A 20,514-nucleotide genomic window follows, 5' to 3' on the forward strand; every position below is an offset into this window, starting at 1 on the left:
CACCAGCACAGGGTCTGACAGGCCAAGGATTTCATCCCGATACCTAATGGCATCCAGGTTCCATTGTCTAGCCTGTAGAGATCTGTGCATCCCTCCATGGATATGCCTCCCCAGACCATCACTGACCCACCACCAAACTGCTCATGCTGAATGATGTTACAGGCAGCATAACATTCTCCACGGCTTATCCAGACCCTTTCACGTCTCTCACATGTGCTCAGTGGCCTCCACCTGTTAACACAAGAATTACCAAACCCTACAAAAAAACTTGTAATCCCGGCCCACCTTAAATCCGTTCGCACCTCTCCGTCAGCGTCTTTTGTGTTGTAAATGTGTCAATAAGCACAAGCAGCCTACTATCCCTTCCCTCCCACTGCCACAGAAACATTGAAAACCTCTCCCAGCTCAAGCCTTGTTTATCTGGGTGTCAGGTACCTAGAGCTGAACAGAGTAAATAAGATATCGTTATTTGACACACATGTCCCGTGTCTACAAAGATCTATGTAAGTGTAGTACGACAGAAATGTTGAACACATACCTAAAAGACAAACTTTTTTCATGTTTTAGTGCTAATGACAAAATTTTGACATGAAGTGTATAATGTGTGAAGACAGAAGTCCAAATATCAAATAAGCACTTTCACGAAAGGTACAAGTATAACAAAACAAGTGCACTTTTATTCAAGACTATAACCGAAGAAAAAGATATTGGGTTGGTGTACTTCAGACTGCTTTGGTAGTACAGTGGTAAGAACTGCTGACTCATAATCAAGAGGCCGCGGGTTCCAGCCTTGCCACGTACCAAAATAAACGTTTTGAGTAGTGAGACACTTTTATTGTTACTATTATACAATAAAAACATACATTTGATTTGAGTCTGTAACAGACGGTGTAAATGTATGGTACTTGTAAAGGTTAGCATTTTTTTTTTATTCAGTTTTATTCTCCCCCTGATCTGACACTGCTGTTTTCAAATAAAGACCAACTAAAGGCACTTTACTGCAATGCAGTATCAGCCATGAAAGGTCTAGATTTCTCATTATGCCACTGCCTCCAGTTAGTTCATGGTCAGTCCTATAACACAGGTGGGCTCCCTGATCAGTTTATTCAGGCATCTGACATCCCCTGTGTTAGTGTTACCCCACAGACTACAGCTTTGAACAGATCACGGTGAACTGATAGAACATCCACAAAAGTCTGTTCTGTACATTAGAAGACCATTGCATTTTCAAAAAGAAGGCCTGCTCTGTGTATACAGCAGGTCAGTTTTGTTTACTTAGGTCTATCATAGCAGTCTTCATAAGTCTACACCTCCTCCCCGGCTATGATGACTGATATCAGGGCACCCTGGCACTCTACAAATCCACCACTATCTCCTTTATCTTGGTAATGTTCAGTTGCTGGTGGTTATTCCTGCCCACAAGTCAAAAGTCTGCCACTATCTTTCTGTACTTCACCTCATTTTCATTATCAGTGCAGCCAACTATTATTTACTTAGTCAATTTTAACATGAGGTTATGTGCCATATACAACTCTTTGTTTTATAATACCACCGGCTTTGAATCTTAGTGTTAAAGTATTATATATATTTTTTTGCCTGCTGGGTTGAAATGTATTCAGAGCATTTTTTTGTTAATTCTTTTTTTTTTTCCAGCATTTCAGCAAACAGTTTGACAGCATCATCTGGAAGTAGCAGAGGATCCCTTGCCTCCAGCCGTGGTTCCCTGACTTCCAGCAGAGGCTCATTAAGCTCTGTGAGCTTTACAGATATCTATGGTCTCCCCCAATATGATCGGGTGGAGACAAGTGTATATGGTGACAGTCAGCATCTACGCTTTGATCTCTTTCCATTTGATGTGGTTGCCAAGGACACAATTGTCTATGGATCTGACCCTATCAATATGATTAAATCAAGACGATCCCTGGACACCCCTCAATCACTGGCCTCCTTGTCATCCCGCTCCTCGCTTTCTTCCCTTTCCCCACCCAGTTCTCCACTGGACACACCTTGTCACTCTGTTTCTCGAGAATCCCCACTGACCCAAATGACTGAAGAATATGTGGAACTTGCAGGACGAGGGATTTTGGAAGGAATTCGTGGGCACACACATGTTTCACCCTTAGCTAGTGAAGGCACCCAAAGTGCTGGTCCAAGTAATCAATATGGTGGACTTGCACTGCAAAACAAAGGTCCAAAGGAGAGCATTGCACAAGGAGGACCAAGCTCCCAAGGAACGGCTGGTAAGTATACAAATATTTACCAAAAAAAAAAGAAATGGATGTTTTTGGCGGCACGGTGGCGCAGTAGGTAGCGCTGCTGCCTCGCAGTTGGGAGACCTGGGGACCTGGGTTCGCTTCCCGGGTCCTCCCTGCGTGGAGTTTGCATGTTCTCCCCGTGTCTGCGTGGGTTTCCTCCGGGAGCTCCGGTCTCCTCCCACAGTCCAAAGACATGCAGGTTAGGTGGATTGGTGATTCTAAATTGGCCCTAGTGTGTGCTGGGTGTGTTTGTGTGTGACCTGCGGTGGGTTGGCACCCTGCCCAGGATTGGTTCCTGCCTTGTGCCCTGTGTTGGCTGGGATTGGCTCCAGCAGACCCCCGTGACCCTGTGTTCGGATTCAGCGGGTTGGAAAATGGATGGATGGATGGATCTTGTTTTTCTTGAAAGTAATCCTGCTTTTGACAGTGACTTCCTGGGCTATTCAGTTCATTGAAATGTTCAATTTTGTACTTCTCTAGTTTGTATTACCAATACAGGAAGTATAAATTGTTGTGTCTTGTCAAAAGTCACCTGAATCCCAATGTTATTTTATGAAAAGTTTATTCTAAGTTCAAGAGGACATTTTTAATGTCTGTTCATCTTCCAATGTATCTTATGAGCAAGACTATGTTCACATGCTACATGAACCTTGTACTGGTAGAATTTACATGTACACTCTTTCAAGTGATAAATATCAAAGCATGTAGAGAATTTTGTTACATGGTTTTGCAAAGATGCCTCACTGAACTCTTATTTCATCATGTAGCTCAACTGATCTCACCCAGAAATTACTTTGTGTGGAGAGGTCTCATCTGGTTGTAATACTCACCAAGAACATTCCCTTTGCTTTACAGTTTGAAAAAAATACATTGACAGGAAGTCTTTGATCGATTTTTGTTGAAAACAATCAAAAATTTTTGTCTGCTGTCTTTCTATCAAAACTTCGCCTGGAAATGGTGTGGCATATAAAATTTACAAAATCTCTCATAGTATACAGTTTTTTCTAACACTGTTTAGGTATACTTGATATACTGGTGAAATATGAGTGATAATTTAATTGATTTCCATCCAGCTACTTACTTTCTGGATGCCTAGATTAACATTCATGATGAGGAAGATGAAGAATTCCTCACACTTGATGAAAAATAACATTGACAAGTTTGTAAATTTACCAGTGCTTTTCAGTGAGATTTTAAAAATTCAAAAATATCAGATATCAGATTGAAAATGGAACTATTCTGACTAATAAAATAAGTGTGCTAAATTTCAGCAAAATTGGTTCACAGGAAACTGAGTTGTTTTCATGTGAACAGACAAACAGACATGGCTATTACAGTAGGTGCTTTTTGCTTTATATGTGAATGCATTTAAAAAACATTACATTTTTAAGAAATATTTTAAAACCTCTCATTAATAATTTGATTTGTGTTAACTGATTACAAGTGTGAGTCAGAAAATGATTAATGGTTTATCATGTCATAATTCTTAGCGGGTATCTTTGACTACCCACTAGACTGTGTTCATATATCAGCCCAGTTTCTATTTGTGCGGTGTCTGCATGTTCTTCCCAGTGGTGCAGTAGTTAACACTGCTACCTCATAGCTCTAGGGGACCGAGTTTGAATTTTTGGTTCAGTTACTGATGGTGTGGAGTTTGAACAATTTGTCTAAGTTCTCTGATTTTTTTCCTCTCACATCCCAAAGACTTTTACATCATGTTGTTAAATGACACCACATCTTTTGTTGATTCCTACCTTGACTACAGTGTTGTTCTGGCTTTTCATATACCTAAATTTAATTGAAAAGCTTTAGGAAACAGATGGGCAATCATTCTTATTCACACTTGCACATTCAATGATTTAATATTGATAAGAGAATAACAGAAGCATTTAAAAATACCATGCCTTTAATAATATATATGAGAATAAACAGTAACAAAAGATTGAGTATAAAGTGCATATTTGTCAGTTTGTGTGTAAAGGTGTTCCTGAGCCATTGATGTTATAAGTGCAAGTCCCGGGAGATCTGTAATCTAAGCAATCCTCAGCAGGCAAGTCAATTGAGCAATACTCAACAGAATCGGATACATTTCAGCAGCAACACTGATGATGACACACATTCATATTTGAAGTTAGACCTACAGAAGATATGAAGGCCAGTTTATGAATTTCAGAATTTTAAAGAGTGAAATTGAACACTTAAATACATCACTAGTACTGATTAGAGATTCAAACAGTAGTAAAATAAGTGTACTCCAAGCAGAGTCACATGAATCTTTTTTTTAAACAATGTCTAAGCCTGCATGTAGGTTTTTGACAATGTTTCTGAGTGTAAGTCAGTATCAAAGGTGAGGCTTGGTAACACATTTATATAGTATTATTTTATTTTTGTTAAAATGTGAATACGGTCATATATCATTTCTAATATACTGTACAGTCTTGCATATAGCAAACAGACTAGTTGCCTGCTAAGAGCTGTATGGTGAGGTGGGGCAGATTTAAACTTGTGGCATTTTAGTTTCAAGTCCAGCTCCTGGTCAGATAAACCACCCCAGCCACACAACCCACACCAAAGGGTTATACAGAATAGAGTACATTTGCCAGCATCAGAAAGAATCCTGCCATTCGTTCTAGAATGTCTTGACACTTTGACATCCAGAGCTGTTTTTCCGCTTCTTTTCTAGCTGGGCTGGTTCGGCTTCCTGCTTCCTGTTGTTCATTTTTCTACATTCTTGTAATGTTGAAGAGAGAGAGGCAACACCCTGAGGAATCAAATGCCACAAGTCAGCTTTTACTGCGGAGAGATATGCAATTTGCAACAAAGTTAAGCACATCCTGTCTTCAGTCGGGCTCCTGGCCCAACCTTCCTCATAGTGAGCTGGGGTCATGGGAAGGAGGCTTGTGCAGACTGTTATGCTTCTCGACTCACCCACATGATGATCTTTGTTTTTTTTAACTCTTTAGTCTTAGCTCTTTAAGATGGGCTGCTCTTTTAACAAAGTTAACTACTATGGCAAACTGCAGATTTTTTAAAAAGAATCTGAGTTTTGGTTATATAATGTAGTATATGCACAGTAGTAGTACTATTGTCTCATGTACAGAATACAGTATAATTTGAAATTGCATTTCTGAACCATAATGTATGTGGTGGTAAACAAGTAATGTTAGTAAAAGTAACACACATAACATTTTTAAATCAACTTAATGGCTCTTGAAGCTAGTGCATATAAAGGCATCACTGGGAATACAGCAGAAAGCAACCCAAGATAGGATGCCAGTTCATCGCTGGGTCCAGTCATACAAGCTCCATTCAGAATTTGTCAATTAACCATGTCTAGAATAGAATTAAAATTAGAGTATCCAGAGAAAAATCCATACAGACACAGACAGGACATGCAGAGTCCACAAAGACAACACCCAGGCATGAGGCAGCAACACTAACCACTGTGCCAACACACCGCACTGTTCATTAAGCTTCTTTTCCAATTTATTATATAATTAAGTTAATGTGGTAATAAAATAAATAAAGTAAGTTTTACCCTACATACTTAAATACTTAAGTTTGTGAATGTAATTTTTTCACTGATGTCTTGTGTAGGGCTGATTCCTACCTAGCACATGGGTTTGCTGTGGCAGGCAATGGCTCCCACACCTTAACATCAGATTACAAGGTTTCCGTAAATTCAGTTGATGGCTGGATAGATGGAAGGATTATTATTATTATTATAAATGTGGCAGATGCTGTACCTAAGGCCACTTACAAGACACATTATAACTGTTACAGTTGAACTACTAGCAAGTTAAGAAAATGTCACATTAGACGACTTTTTCAGTGACTTTTAGATGTAGCCTATATTTACATAATCTTACGGAGTCGAAAGCAGTTGACGGTGCACTCTGTCAAGGACAGTCATCTAGCCAGTCATACCAGCAGCTCACTCCAACTAGTTTGCGATGCCTATCCAGAAGTACAATGCATGTAATGTAGTGAAGAGTATAAGGAAAAAGGATGTTTTAGACCTTGCAAATAGAAGAGAAGTTAATCTACCTGATATCTCATGATTTATGTACCACAGCAAATTGGAAAAAAGAAAAAAATAGGGCAGAGATTGGGCTTAAATTTACATGTTAACCCTTCATACAGCACTGGCTCCGTCAGGCATCATGCTGTCAAAAAACTGGACAAGCACAACTCTGCTGGAAAGTCATTGTGCATTTGTCAGTCACATAAATAAAAACGCCAGCAAAATCAGTCAGCAACTCTGACATACGCGATGGCTAGAAGTCATGTAATGTGACATTGTGAATCTGAGCAAATCAAAGTCAGTGAGTGAGAACTGAACATGGCTCAGTGCCCTAGCCAGCATAGCATACTGCCTATCACATATTATGTAGCATCTTTCAAGGTGCACACCATATAAAATCAGACTCCCCATCTGATACATAGGTATTATCAAGTAGTTTGCTTATTTACTGTATGCACTAAGGCATATGAGTGGCCAGTCAGAGTCAGTTTGTCACTAGATCACAACAATAAAATATTAAAGTTAGAAGAAACCATTCCACTCAGACATGTGTATCCAATATTTCCCTACTACTGGCGTGAGCTTCCAATTGTACAGCGACCAGAAGAATAAAGTAGTAAAAACAAGGCATTTAACAAGCTGTTGAGGGGGGAAAAAACCTCCAAATCAATCTTCCTTGATTTGGCATTATGCCTAATGTTCTCTGTATATTTATTTGAAAAATAAAATGAAAAACATGGCCTTAATGGTTTACTTTTCTTTAATGTTTTAAAGAATTTAACAAAGCACAGTTTCATTCGTACCTGATTATTTTTTTCCCAGTGGAGGAGCCTAGGTCTAAAGTAAAAACCTGTTCTGCACAGGACATAATAAACTACTTCAACCCTCATCTGGCCCAAATACCTCTTCTACTGATGTCTGTGAGAAATTCATCCACTTATTCCGTAACAAAATTAAAGATCTAAATAATTCAACTAACATAAATACATCATCTGTTTATATCTCTCCCTGTTTTCCCACTCCATCCAGCTCCTTCTCTAAGTTCTCACCAGTCACATGTGCTTTTGTTAATGACCTGCTTTGTAAGATGAGGCCAACTACTTGTGTACATCCCCACCACACTACTGAAATCCTGCCTTCATGCCATAATCACAACTATTACAGCAATAATCAATACATCCCTTGACACTGACTCTGTGCCACTCACTTTCAAAACCATTTCTGTAACCCCAATGTTAAAAAAAGTCTGGTCATGATGCTGACAATCTTAACAATTTTCCCACTTACCTTTTCTGTCAAAAGTTCTTGAGCTTCCCAACTCACCAACTTCTTAACTTCTACTAATTTGATGGAACCCTTTCAGTCTGGTTTCAGAGCACAGCACAGCTGTGAAACTGCTCTGCTATGGGTAACCAATGATTTGCTTATGGCAGCAGACTTTGGACAAACCAGCATATTAATTCTGTTAGACCTCAGTGCAGCATTTGACACCGTCAGACATGACATTCTACTGTCCAGAATGGAGAACATGCTGGGTATCTCTGACACTGCCCTCCAGTGGTTCAAGTCCTATTTGACTGATAGGCAAGAGTTTGTTAGTTTTGGCAACAGAAGGTCCAGCACAGCGCCAGTCACACAAGGAGTTCCTCAGGGCTCTGTCCTCAGTCCTCTGCTTTTCTGTATTTACATGCTTCCCCTTGGCCATATTATTCATAGCTTTGGACTGGGTTATCATTTTTATGCAGACGATACTCAACTCTATTTCAATGTCAAAAGTGCAACTTCATCAGAGCTTTCTCAGCTCACAACTTGCCTCAGTGAAATTAAAACCTGGATGGAGCAGAATTCTTTAAAATTAAATTGCAACAAAACTGAACTCCTGCAAATTGGGACTAAAGTGCAACTTAAGAAAATGAGCTCCTTCCCAGTCGATCTTGGCGGTGATCTCATCAGACCTGCCTCTACTGCAAAAAATCTTGGTGTCATTTTTGATTCCTCCCTTTCTTATTCCGTCCACATAAATCACATTAAGAAACATTCTTAGTTTCACCTCCGTAACATATCCCATGTTCGCTCCTTCCTCTCCTTTTCTAACGCTGAGAAACTTGTCCATGCTTTTATCAAATCCCACATCGATTATTGTAATTCCCTACTGGCAGGTGCTCCTTCTAATCTTATATCACAACTCCAGCTTATTCAAAGCTCGGCTGCAAGAGTCCTTACATGGACCAGCAGCAGCGTGCACATCACACCCATCCTGCTTCATCTTCACTGGCTTCCTGTGTCCTACAGAATTGATTATAAAATTCTACTAATAACCTACAAAGCCTTAAGCGACCAGTGACCTTCTCCATCACTATGTGCTTGTCCGCCCACTAAGGTCCTCTGATTCTGGCAACCTTGTTGTGCCCCACACTAATCTACACTCCATGGGTGACAGGGCCTTCAGCTGTATAGCGCTCAGACTCTGGAATGACCTACCAAAATTAATTAGACCAGCTGACTCCATGAATTCTTTTAAAAAACAACTCAAAACACATCTGTTCAGGAAGGCTTTTAGCTCTACCTGATTTTATTACCCTTCTCTTAGTTTACCTCTATGTCAAGATGCTCATGTAACCTGTGTGTGTGTATGCTAGGCCATCAATTATGTTGTCTGTTAGGCTTTTCTCTGAATTTACTATCTTACTCTTCTTTAGAGAAAAGCCAAGCAAAATTACACCTTTTACTGGCTAACTAAAAAGATTACAATATGCAAGCTTTCAAGGCAACTCAGGCCCCTTCTTCAGGCAAGATGTAATTACTCTTCTTTATTTATTTATCTGGTTTAGTACTAGGGTGTTGTACCGTGTTAGCCATTATGAATGTAGAGAAAAGCCAAGCAAAATGACACCTTTTATTGGCTAACTAAAAAGATTACAATATGCAAGCTTTCGAGGCAACTCAGGCCCCTTCTTCAGGCCTTTGATTACGTCTTGCCTGAAGAAGGGGCCTGAGTTGCCTCGAAAGCTTGCATATTGTAATCTTTTTAGTTAGCCAATAAAAGGTGTCATTTTGCTTGGCTTTTCTTTGGTTTAGTACAATGCTATGTACTGTATACCCTGCCATTCTTTCTTAAACTCTGTGAAATGCCTGGAGCATGGGAAAGGCACTATATAAATAAAATGTATTATTATTTTTATTATTATTATTATTATGGGCCATTCATATCCCAATTACAATACTGTCCTAATTTAAATTTTCCCTTTTAACATTATTAAGATGTAAACTGAAACTTTTGTTTGCATTAGGGCGTCTATAATACACCCCTAATATAAGGCTTCTATCCCAATAGTTTTCTAGTTAAATCCTTACTAAGCTGTGGCTCATCACCCAATTTAAGAAACCTTGCATTTAAATCTTATTTTACATAAAATATTGTTAGTCCTCCACCTTTTCAGTTTTTCCATCTTTCCTTAATAAAGTGTATAAGTGTGAGGTATACTCATGGCCATCTCTATACTTTAGTCAGTTATTCTTATTCCTGTTATATCATAAAAATACAAAAACTGGAGTTATCTGTGCTTAAACAGACCAGGCCAGACACAGCATTAGAAATCCTTTAGGTGACATCTTAGATGTGAAAAATTAATGGACCTCTCCAGGCTAAGATTCATTTAGCAAGAGAGGAGAACAATGTATAGTCAAGATTTTGATAAGATAACGGTCTAACAAAGTCTTTTGAAGTTTCTGATGAGTTTTTCAAAACAATGTAGGTCTGTAGTCAGGTTGTCTGGGACAGCCTCAGAGATGCAAACAATCCTCATATCTGGCTATAAAACTCTTGTCCTTATTTAAATCATGTTGTAATGTGTTAAATTTTAGCAAGAGTTTAATTTCTCATTCTTTTCTCTCTTGTTGTGTTCTGAAGTTGCCCATAAGCACTGTGACTTTAAAGTCCATCTCACAGTGTCCAAAAGGTGTCATTTTGCTTAAGTTCTCACTAAAATAATGTATTAAACAGATCTCTGGGCTGTTAACAAATACCAAGGAGTTTACAGCACTGTCCAGTGAAAAGTACGGAGAAGCCTTCATACAATAAGAAAGGATTTAAATGGAGTCACAGTGCTTTGCTCATCTCCTTCCTAAGACATATTTCAAATTTTTCACTGAGGGATTTGAGTGGCAGGCCCAAGCACAGCTATCTCTAACTTGCTGAAAGGCTACAGTGTCAAAATGTGTACTTGGATATGAAGAGGGACATGCTGGGCTATGAGATTAGGTATTTGGATAGGAAGTAAAGTTTAATGCTCAACTGTGGAAGCCGTGAAAATGTATGCAGGGTGACAAGAAAATAATCAAGCAAAAGTTTGAAGGGCAGTAACTAACAAATGGACAATACTTGCGGAATATGGGAAATCTTCAAAATCCCAGCTGACCTTGGTCTGTCAGGTTCCAACTAAACTTGACCATCTAGCCTGTCATTCTATAATAAATTATATTTTTGTTCTGTGTCTACAAATATATTGTTGCAACTAGGTACTCTGGTTGCAGCTGAGCACTGTTAGAAAAACAATATCCCAGTTTTTAATTAATGAATGTTGCACTGGTTTATCTTCCTTTTTTAGGAGTTACCTTAAGATCCAACAGTACTGGAAGGTCTAGCAGGAGGGCCAGACGAGTTTCGGCAGGGGTGTCTGAAGATGCCCTTGCCACAGACAGTGGTGTGTTTGAAGCATGGAGTAAAAGGTTGGTCACTTAAGTCACTGTGACTCCGCATTCAGAGTGAACACACCAGTGTTAAACTCATTTGTTGATTTGTGTTTTTAAATTATACATGTGTGATATTTGTCTTTCATATATTACATTACTAAAACCATTAAATAATAATAGGCAGTTATTCCCACATATGATTTTGTTTTTTTGTTTTAACTTTGAAACTGAACATTGCTGATTTGATATAGATACTGTATGGCTAAAACAACAAGGCTCCATGCAGATGAAGATTACACTCTGGGATACCTGTATTCACTCAGTACTAACCGCTGCCCCACAGTGCCACTTTTGTGTTATGTAAAATAGACATTTTTACATTTCATATCACCAACAAACTTATTTGTTTTTTTGGCATGTACTGTACAATGTTTAATGTTATGTATACATTTATGTCTGTCAAATTGTAAAATATCTGTTTAGTTTTCCTGAATCTATCTCACTCTTGTCTATCACATCACGTACATAGCACCCAATAATTGCCCTTTGATGTTTGAGCTTCCAAATGGAACCTTCCTGAATATGGTTTCTATTCTGTTTGTGACAGAATGAACAGCTAACAATATTAGAGGACTTCTTCAGATTTAGAGGGGCCAGTACATGTGGTTTGGCTATGACCTGTAGTTAGGCTGCCACCTAGGCAAGTCCTAAACATGGAACACTCAGGACAAACCCATGGCCACTTTCGTGAAGAGCTTCATTGGATTCAGGATTCTATCTTGCATACACCTTCCCTTAATGTCTACCGTTGTCCTTAAGCATATGATTTGCTAACTAATTGGAAGTTAAAATAAACATACTTTTGTGATCAATTACGTATTAAACAGGTAAAATAATCAAACATAGACAATCAGTGTGCACAAATAAAGTATATAATGAAAGAAGAAGGTGAAATAACATACAAAGGCATAAACATACGTTTACAATAAAAAAAAATCAGATGTGAATAAAATTATATACCAGGAACACTTGACCCTCATAGCATTTTTCCCTAACCACCGTTGAACCAATGTAAAATATTAATTCTCACGTGGTAGACCAGATCCAGATCAGTTTCATATAGTAATTTATCAGTTTAATCTGTTTGAGGTGGCCATGAAAACACTTTACTAAATCAGGCTTCATCATTTGGTATTTGGTACACTGTATTTATACACGCTGCCACAGATTCTTTGTATTTACTCTTTTTGTTTTTTAAAAAACAATACACAAATATTAAGTGTAAGAAAACCCTATGGACACCACAATATTATAATCATTTATTCAATGTGTCATAATATTATGATTTATATGTTAACGTTTTATAGTGGATTAAGCATTGACATTTTATTTTGAAATATATTTCAACTGTTTTAAGTAATTGAAGTTAAAGTTGAAATGATATCCCTATAGGCAAAAATGTGTCATCTATACTGTTAAAAAAAACTCATGACTTGGTTCATCCTACTTATTTTTTTAATTGCAAGTTTCAAATAGCTATCTCCATATTAAAACATTACACTCTAGACCTTATTTTACTATTTTTACTTTCTGATTGATACCTTTATTTCTGAACTTCCGAAATTCAGATATGTTACATTGTGTAAAGATACTCTATATAGTTTTACAGATTATGTGGCTTGCTTTGGGTCACACAGCCTTATCATTAAAAGGCCATCTCACACTACACAATTTTTTTTTATCAATTTTCATTCATTAGCTTCATTTACATAATCTTAGCAAGTTGAGGGTAGCCGAAGCATGCTCCTGTGACTGCCAGTTACATAATCTGACTTCACAAATGACTCCTTCTACTAGTCTCTGATTTTCCTCAACAGAATCAAACTGGTAATACTGTATCTTGTCTTAAGTCACAGAGGATGTCTTTGTGAATTCAAAAGCTGGCAACCAATAAGCGCTCACCCATAAGTGCAATACATGCAATTGTGGAAAGTATTCATAATGTACCAAAATATGCAGACTACATGTTATTGACTGTCAGAAAAATTGGCGAGTTTGCAAAACTTTGGAAATGTGAAACTTTGCTGGAAAGTCATCATGGAGTTATGTAATTTGTCATTCCTATCAGGTCATGTAATGTGTCATCCTCAGGCAAAGAGATCTAAAATGGCAGTCATCAAGTTTGACATGCCTTGCACCTAGATGTTGTGTAATGTGCCGCTGGCTTTAGCCACTATTCCTTAAATTATCACCCATCCCTCATGGTAAGTCATGTTAAGTCATACATCTACATTACTGTTTTATCTAAAGAACATATTCTGCTGTTTGGTGCACTGCATGAATACACTTGACTTGAGCATTCATAGTTTTCATCCTCTTTCTCTATATGTTTAGCATTTGTTTGCTCAGAGGTTGATGTGCTTGCTGTTTTCTGAGCAGCTCTAATTTTCTCCACCCTAGCGGCCCACTTCTTCTCTTCTTTGGTTGACATATTTTTGCGTTAAAATTGATTATGTCAGTGTTTGTGTTGCAATTACTTAGTACATTTTCTTTAATTTTCCACTTAAGCTGGCACTTAAGTCTTCAGTCTGCCTCAAGAATGATTTAGGATGTGAAGCGGTAGGGGAAGTGAATGGTGCCCGTATACATGGGCCACACAGCCGCCCTGCTGGCTGCTGCCGAGAGTTGATTCTACAATAAAATAAAATAAAAATAAAAAGAGGAATAACCTTGGAGGTCAATCATCACCCCGAAAGCGGATAATAGACGTCACGTAGTATATGTGTACCAAATTTCAGGTCAATAGGTCAAACGGTTTGCAAGCTACAGGTGATTTAAAATTCTGGACAGACAAACGGACAGCCACGGTAGCATATTATATATAAAGATTATTACTGATGGGCACAGTGGTTTGTGCTGTGATCTCACTGCTCTGGGGAACTGATTTTTTAATCTGTGTCTGCCTGTTTTATTTGCAGGTGTGTATATATTTTCTTTTGAGTATTTCAGTTTTCACCAACACCTAAAAGATATGTATGTTAGGTGGATCGACAACCCCAAATTGGTCTAGTGGGCATGAATGTGTATTCGTTTGTAACTGTACCCTGAAATTAACTCCTCCAGGATTGATTGCATAATTGTGCCATTAGCAAACAGTACAGACAGTTACTCTAATGGTTAGATATCTTTTATTAGGTAATGTTGATATAATTTTTAATATGTCCATATATGAAGAATATAATTTTCACCATTTAGAAGTAATTCATCCAACAAAGTATGTCAATGAGGGCCCTCAAGACCATTTGACAGGAAAATTAAATTCCTGTGCAATAGGAAATTTTTACTGGCAAGACTTATTTTTCTTATTATGAAATGAGCAACATAAAAAAAATGGTGTCATGTTCCTCTATAATACTTTTTGAAGTATGGTTTCTTTCAAGAAGCATTTTACTTAAAAAATGTTGTTTTTGAAAGTCTCTAAAGTTTTTTTCTTTTATTTTGTTTGACATAGTCTTAATATACTCATTCATCCCATGCAGATGTTGAATATCACAGTGCTTTTGCTTACGTGTGATTTATCATGTTGTCCCTGCCTTTTGAAATATCCTTAAAGGCTGAGTGCAGAAAATAAAAACATGCCTCATTTCCTTTTGCTTTGTCTTTCAGCAGGTCTGAGGAATCGGAGGAGGTTCATTACGTCAATGATGCTGCTAGTGGGGAGGCTCCTCAGATCCAGCTGGGACTCATGTAGGTAACATGAAAGGTTTACATACCCATAAAGGAAGGTTGTTACTTTATTTTACTTTATTTAATCAGAGTTGATAAAGTGTGGTCAGTTTCACACTTTAAAAAAAAAAAAAAAAGTCTTATTTTTAAAAATTGTCTGGAAATGGAGCAGCGAGCACATCACACCCATCCTGCTCCGTCTTCACTGGCTCCCTGTGTCCTACAGAATCGAATATAAAATCTTACTAATAACCTACAAAGCTTTAAATAACCTCGCACCAAACTACATCAGTGACCTCCTCCATCACTATGTGCCTGCCCGCCCACTAAGGTCCTCTGATTCTGGTAATCTTGTTGTGCCCCTCACTAATCTACACTCTATGGGTGACAGGGCCTTCAGCTGTATAGCGCCCAGACTCTGGAATGACCTACCAAAATTAATCAGGTCAGCTGACTCCATGAATTCTTTTAAAAAACAACTCAAAACTCATCTGTTCAGGAAGGCTTTTAGCTCTACTTGACTTTATTACCTTTCTCTCAGTTTACTTCTCTGTCAAGATGCCAATGTAACCTGTATGTGTGTGCTAGACCATCAATTATGTTGTCTGTTTTTTTCAGAATTTACTGTCTTAATCTTCTTTATTTATTTATCTGGTTTGTACAATGCTATATACTGTATATTCTGCCGTTCTTTATTATATTCTGTAAGTGCCTTGAGCATGGGAAAGGCGCTATATAAATAAAATGTATTATTATTATTATTATAGCTTTCAGTAGGTGAATCTTTTCAGAACTTGCATTAATTTAAAAACGTCATCTCATCAATGTATTTTTATCTCCCAAAGATAATTGGGTGCAGTGACTGTTAGAAAGTTTTATTCTATGATTTTAAATTTACATGCAATTATTTTTCTTTTTTGTTTGTTTCCTGTCTAGGTACGATGTGCTTAAAGAACGTCTTGTTGTTCATTTGCTTCAAATGAAGAATTTAAATGAGGCACTTGTAAAGAAAGGTTTAAAAATGTAAGTTGTATCCCAAAGCACCACTGCCTATATGTCAAAGAATAACATTTCTGAATGTACAATTCCACTTGCACCACTGAGCTACACTAGCATATTTAAATGATAATCTTGGATGACATTCAAGTAGTAAATGTAAAGCACAACATTTCAAAGCACACTGCATGGGGGTAGTATTTGAGCAAATGAAATGAGAAAAAGACCAGAAGCCTCATTAATAAAACTCTGCTTGGATTTGATCATGAAAATATGTACACACCAAAAAACAGGAAAATGCATACACTTAAAAAAAAAAAAATCAGCTTTGTAAAACCTTGTAAAAACATTTCTAATCACAATCGATGTTAATCAACCTCATATACATACAAACATGATGCTGCAGATGTTCATTTGCTAGTAGAGCAGTCTCCCTCCTGATGCGCCAAGATCCTACAACCTGCATTCAAGAGCATCTGGCTGCACTCCACAACTAATCTCCCAAGATCATATACAACATTACTGCATCTCTCCTCAGTGTTGTAGGGGTCCGAGAAAGGGGTAAGGTGCCAGCAGACAGATCATCTGGCACATGAAATGACATGACTGCTAATATAATTAATAATATAGAACATATTAAAAACTGAGTGTTTGGTCAGTTACCTTACAAACAAGCTAACCAGCATGTACAGTACCGTCATGTCTGCCAAAGCTACCACAGAGACATGATGTTTGTCAGTATCATCTTGGCATCACATATGACATGAACGGAATGTAAAGCAGCTTCATTCTCGCTAAATGCCGTTATTGCAATATCAGTGCAGTAAAGTGAACCGATGACATTAGGAGAACTGGACACTGCTGAAAATTGCCTTTTTACATTGTTAAAAATATATTATGTTGTACACCCACACCATATGAAAAATGAATATAGCACCTCCTCAGAAGATAATGGCTTCCAGCACAGCAGACATGTTTAAGTAAAGCTTTGCTAAGATTTTCCTGACCAAATCAGCCAGTTCCCTGATCAGTAAGAATCGGCCCTCTAAAACAGCTACTAAAACAGAGTCTGTACATCATATTCAACAACTTTGAGGTTTAATATGCACTTAACATCAACTCACATCATAATAACAGTTGGATGATATGTATTATTATTATTGTGAGTCACCATTTAGCTGGTTTGACTGCATGTCCTTGCTTGATGAGAGGTGTCACCATTACCCAGTTTTTTTTTCTGAAAGGTTGAGTACAAATGGGTCAGAGTTGCTGTAAATAAATGCAAACTTTTGTGTCAAGGTTATTTATTTATTTATTTTTAATAAATCTTGGTGGTAAGTTACATACACATACAGTATTTCGAGGCTTTTTTTATGCGTAGCCAACACCATTTAGAAGATGATAACTACATGTTGGCAAGTATAAAGGCAGCACTTTAAACAAAAAAAAAAGAGTTATGTAAGACCAGTTTTTTATTTTAAACTTTATTTTGAAGTGGAAAGTACTGAACATTTTAAAAACAGTGTGTGATTAGATGAAATGAGGAAAAGGACATGTCAGGCAGGAACTGCATAGCTAGTGCCATTTAGAAGATAACTGCATGCTGGAAAGTAAAGGGCAACCCATTAAAAAAAGCTGCATATGGCCATTTTATTTACTTTGAATTAGACACTATTGAAAAATTAATGGATTGGCTTATTTAATTTATTTTTTATGATTTTTTGAATTTGACACATTTTTAATATTGCGGCCTGGTTGACTTCTATCACTGTAATGCTCAATAAGCCATTTACAGTAAGTACGTTTCAAGTTAATATTTAAAGTGGGTGCCACTGAAGGACCTTTTTCAATAATTTAAACCCATTTCTCATATTATGACCTAGCAAATAGTAAACCATGAGCTTGTTGGTTCACTTTCCTTTAGTAAATGTCAGGGCTTTTCATGGCATATCATTTAACTCTGTATTTTTGAAATTTGAAGTGTATGCACCTACAAAATTACTTATTTGTTGTTAATGTGACCCTAATACTAATATTGTGGCATAGGTACTTAAAACCACTAGGTTGCAGGTTCAATTCCCATAACTGCCTCTCTACATGATTATAGGCAAGTCTTTTAACTATTAAAACAATACTACTATGAACATGTCATTTGACAGATGTGTGAGTCATAAATATACAGTGATCCCTCGCTATATCGCGCTTCACCTTTCGCGGCTTCACATGTAAGCATATTTAAATATATATCGCGGATTTTTTGCTGGTTCGCGGATTTCTGAGGACAATGGGTCTTTTAATTTCTGGTACATGCTTCCTCAGTTGGTTTGCCAAGTTGATTTCATACAAGGGACGCTATTGGCAGATGGCTGAGAAACTACCCAACTTACTTTTCTCTCTCTTGCGCTGACTTTCTCTGATCCTGACGTAGGGGATGTGAGCAGGGGGGCTGTTCGCACACCTAGACGATACGGACGCTCGTCTAAAAATGCTGAAAGATTATCTTCACGTTGCTACCTTCTGTGTGCAGCTGCTTCGTGAAGCGACATGCTGCATGGTGCTTCGCATACTTAAAAGCTCAAAGGGCACGTATTGATTTTTGACTGTTTTTCCTCTGTCTCTCTCTCTCTCCCTGCTCCTGACGGAGGGGGTGTGAGCTGCCGCCTTCAACAGTTTTGTACCGGCGGTGCTTTGCATACTTAAAAGCCAAACAGCCCTATTGATTTGTTTGCTTTCCTCTCTGTTTCTGACAGTCTGTGCTCCTGACGCGCACTCCTTTGAAGAGGAAGATATGTTTGCATTCTTTTAATTGTGAGACAGAACTGTCATCTCTGTCTTGTCATGGAGCACAGTTTAAACTTTTGAAAAAGAGACAAATGTTTGTTTGCAGTGTTTGAATAACGTTCCTGTCTCTCTACAACCTCCTGTGTTTCTGCGCAAATCTGTGACCCAAGCATGACAATATAAAAATAACCATATAAACATATGGTTTCTACTTCGCGGATTTTCTTATTTCGCGGGTGGCTCTGGAACGCAACCCCCGCGATGGAGGAGGGATTACTGTATTTCATAAAATCAGCAAGACAATAATCAGTTAGTCTGCATTAACTGAATTGTATCATTCATACACACATTCCTATTATTTACAAGAGTAATCCAAATATTCAAACTATAAGTTTTGGTCAACAATATCATCTGCAACCTCTTTAGAAAAAAATATGTATGACGTTTTTGAATATATCATATTAGGAGCTAATATAAACTAGAGTGAAACAAAATCACCCACTTTAATGTCATATAATTTGATTGGTAAATGCTGACAGTGAGGAAAGGCTACAGCTTTCCAGAAACGCTACTTGGGATAAGTGAGTTTGGAAAACGGATGGATGGCTGAATGAAAGGAGATTGACAATGAGTGCAATAGCAAAGTGATATGTAGTTTTTGCAGATATGTTTTGCAGATATAAAAATGAAAAAAATATAAATTAAAATATAAAGAATTTCAATATAGGAATAATAATTATTTTTTAATGTAATCGATGATGTATATTGGTAAAACTAATATGAAAATATTCAATTATATTAGGGTCTTTTTAATTGCTCTTTTGCACTTGATCCTGAAATTTCTAAATCCGAAATACTGGTCCTTATCAGCCAGGCTAGACCAAGAAGCAAAATTAATGAAATTCATATTTTTACTGTTTAATGATGTGAATAAAATGCATCATATTAAATCTCAGGGATTTAGTGCTGTATTTAAGTTAAAAATAACAGTCGACTCTTTTCTAGCTTGACCATAAATTCACTACAAATTAATGTTGTTTCCATTTCACATTGATACCCCTGGGAAGCTACATTTACTGTACCATTTACAGTGTAAACTCATTGAAAAATGTTACAAAATAAAGGGTGGTCCAGATCTAACTATGCAACTTTTAATGCAATGCAATGCAATAATTGCATAGTTAGATCTGGACCACCCTATACACCAATAATACTAAATAATAAAATGTTCATTAACTTAATGCTTAAGAATGTCTGAGTGTCAGTTTTTCAAAACAAACCTGGGTAAAGCTGTATAAAGTCTTAGATAGATAGATACTTTATTAATCCCAAGGGGAAATTCACAAGGAATGAAACGTTTAGTTATTTTGGTAACTTGTCACTTACTTCTGCCCCCCCACCCCCTCCTTATTTATCAACAGATTTATCCAAATACATCTACTTCCATCTGACCCGAGCACAATGAGCACTTATTCCTCCAAAATTTTGGATCTGCAGACAACTGTAAAGTTTAACGAAGGATTTCACATTCCTGTTTCTGCCAAGGTTGTTGGGCACAGCTCTCTGCAACTATATGTGTTATTGATAGGACATCTCACAGAGGAAGTACTGCTGGTAAGTACTGCAAAACTGTAATGCATTAGGTCTTTAACTTTCATTCTCATACATTCAGGGATAGCCAACAGAATTTAAGGTATTAAATACTGAAATGAACAGTGCTGCTTGTTAATGATTTTAATTATGGGAAGCCGCTTATGTCACCAGTGATAATTCACTTGGATTTATCAGTTAGGAACATATTCTTTCTTCTCAACTTTATTTAGGAAAATTACCAAAATTAACTGGGTAGGACAATAGTCCAGATCTAATGTAAAATGTTTACTGTGAAACACAATTAGCAATCAGTTATTTTAAGGTAAAAAGAAATTAGTTTAAAAACGTAGCTATTGGCAAACCAAACACACTTGATAAACTGACTGGTCTCTTCTTGTTATATGTACCAAGTTGCACGTTTAATTAGCCAGTAGAAAGTATGTGCAC

The 20,514-nt window shown here is 37.4% G+C and overlaps 1 protein-coding gene across 4 annotated transcripts in view; it reads left to right on the top strand.

Moving 5' to 3' along the window:
- wwc3 (WWC family member 3) overlaps window positions 1-20,514 on the top strand; it is a 256,278-nt gene that overhangs the window by 201,641 nt on the left and 34,123 nt on the right. For 2 of the 4 annotated variants that reach the window (XM_028800807.2, XM_051926805.1), the window contains exons 11-15: window positions 1,654-2,240; window positions 10,887-11,007; window positions 14,638-14,718; window positions 15,634-15,720; window positions 19,896-20,088. In XM_028800807.2, coding sequence (XP_028656640.2) covers window positions 1,654-2,240; window positions 10,887-11,007; window positions 14,638-14,718; window positions 15,634-15,720; window positions 19,896-20,088 — 1,069 coding nt within the window. The remainder of the gene's footprint in view (window positions 1-1,653; window positions 2,241-10,886; window positions 11,008-14,637; window positions 14,719-15,633; window positions 15,721-19,895; window positions 20,089-20,514) is intronic. The other 2 variants (XM_028800809.2, XM_028800808.2) reach the window with 1 other exon arrangement.

The sequence above is a fragment of the Erpetoichthys calabaricus genome, chromosome 4, assembly GCF_900747795.2.
Source record: "Erpetoichthys calabaricus chromosome 4, fErpCal1.3, whole genome shotgun sequence".
NCBI lineage: Eukaryota > Metazoa > Chordata > Cladistia > Polypteriformes > Polypteridae > Erpetoichthys > Erpetoichthys calabaricus.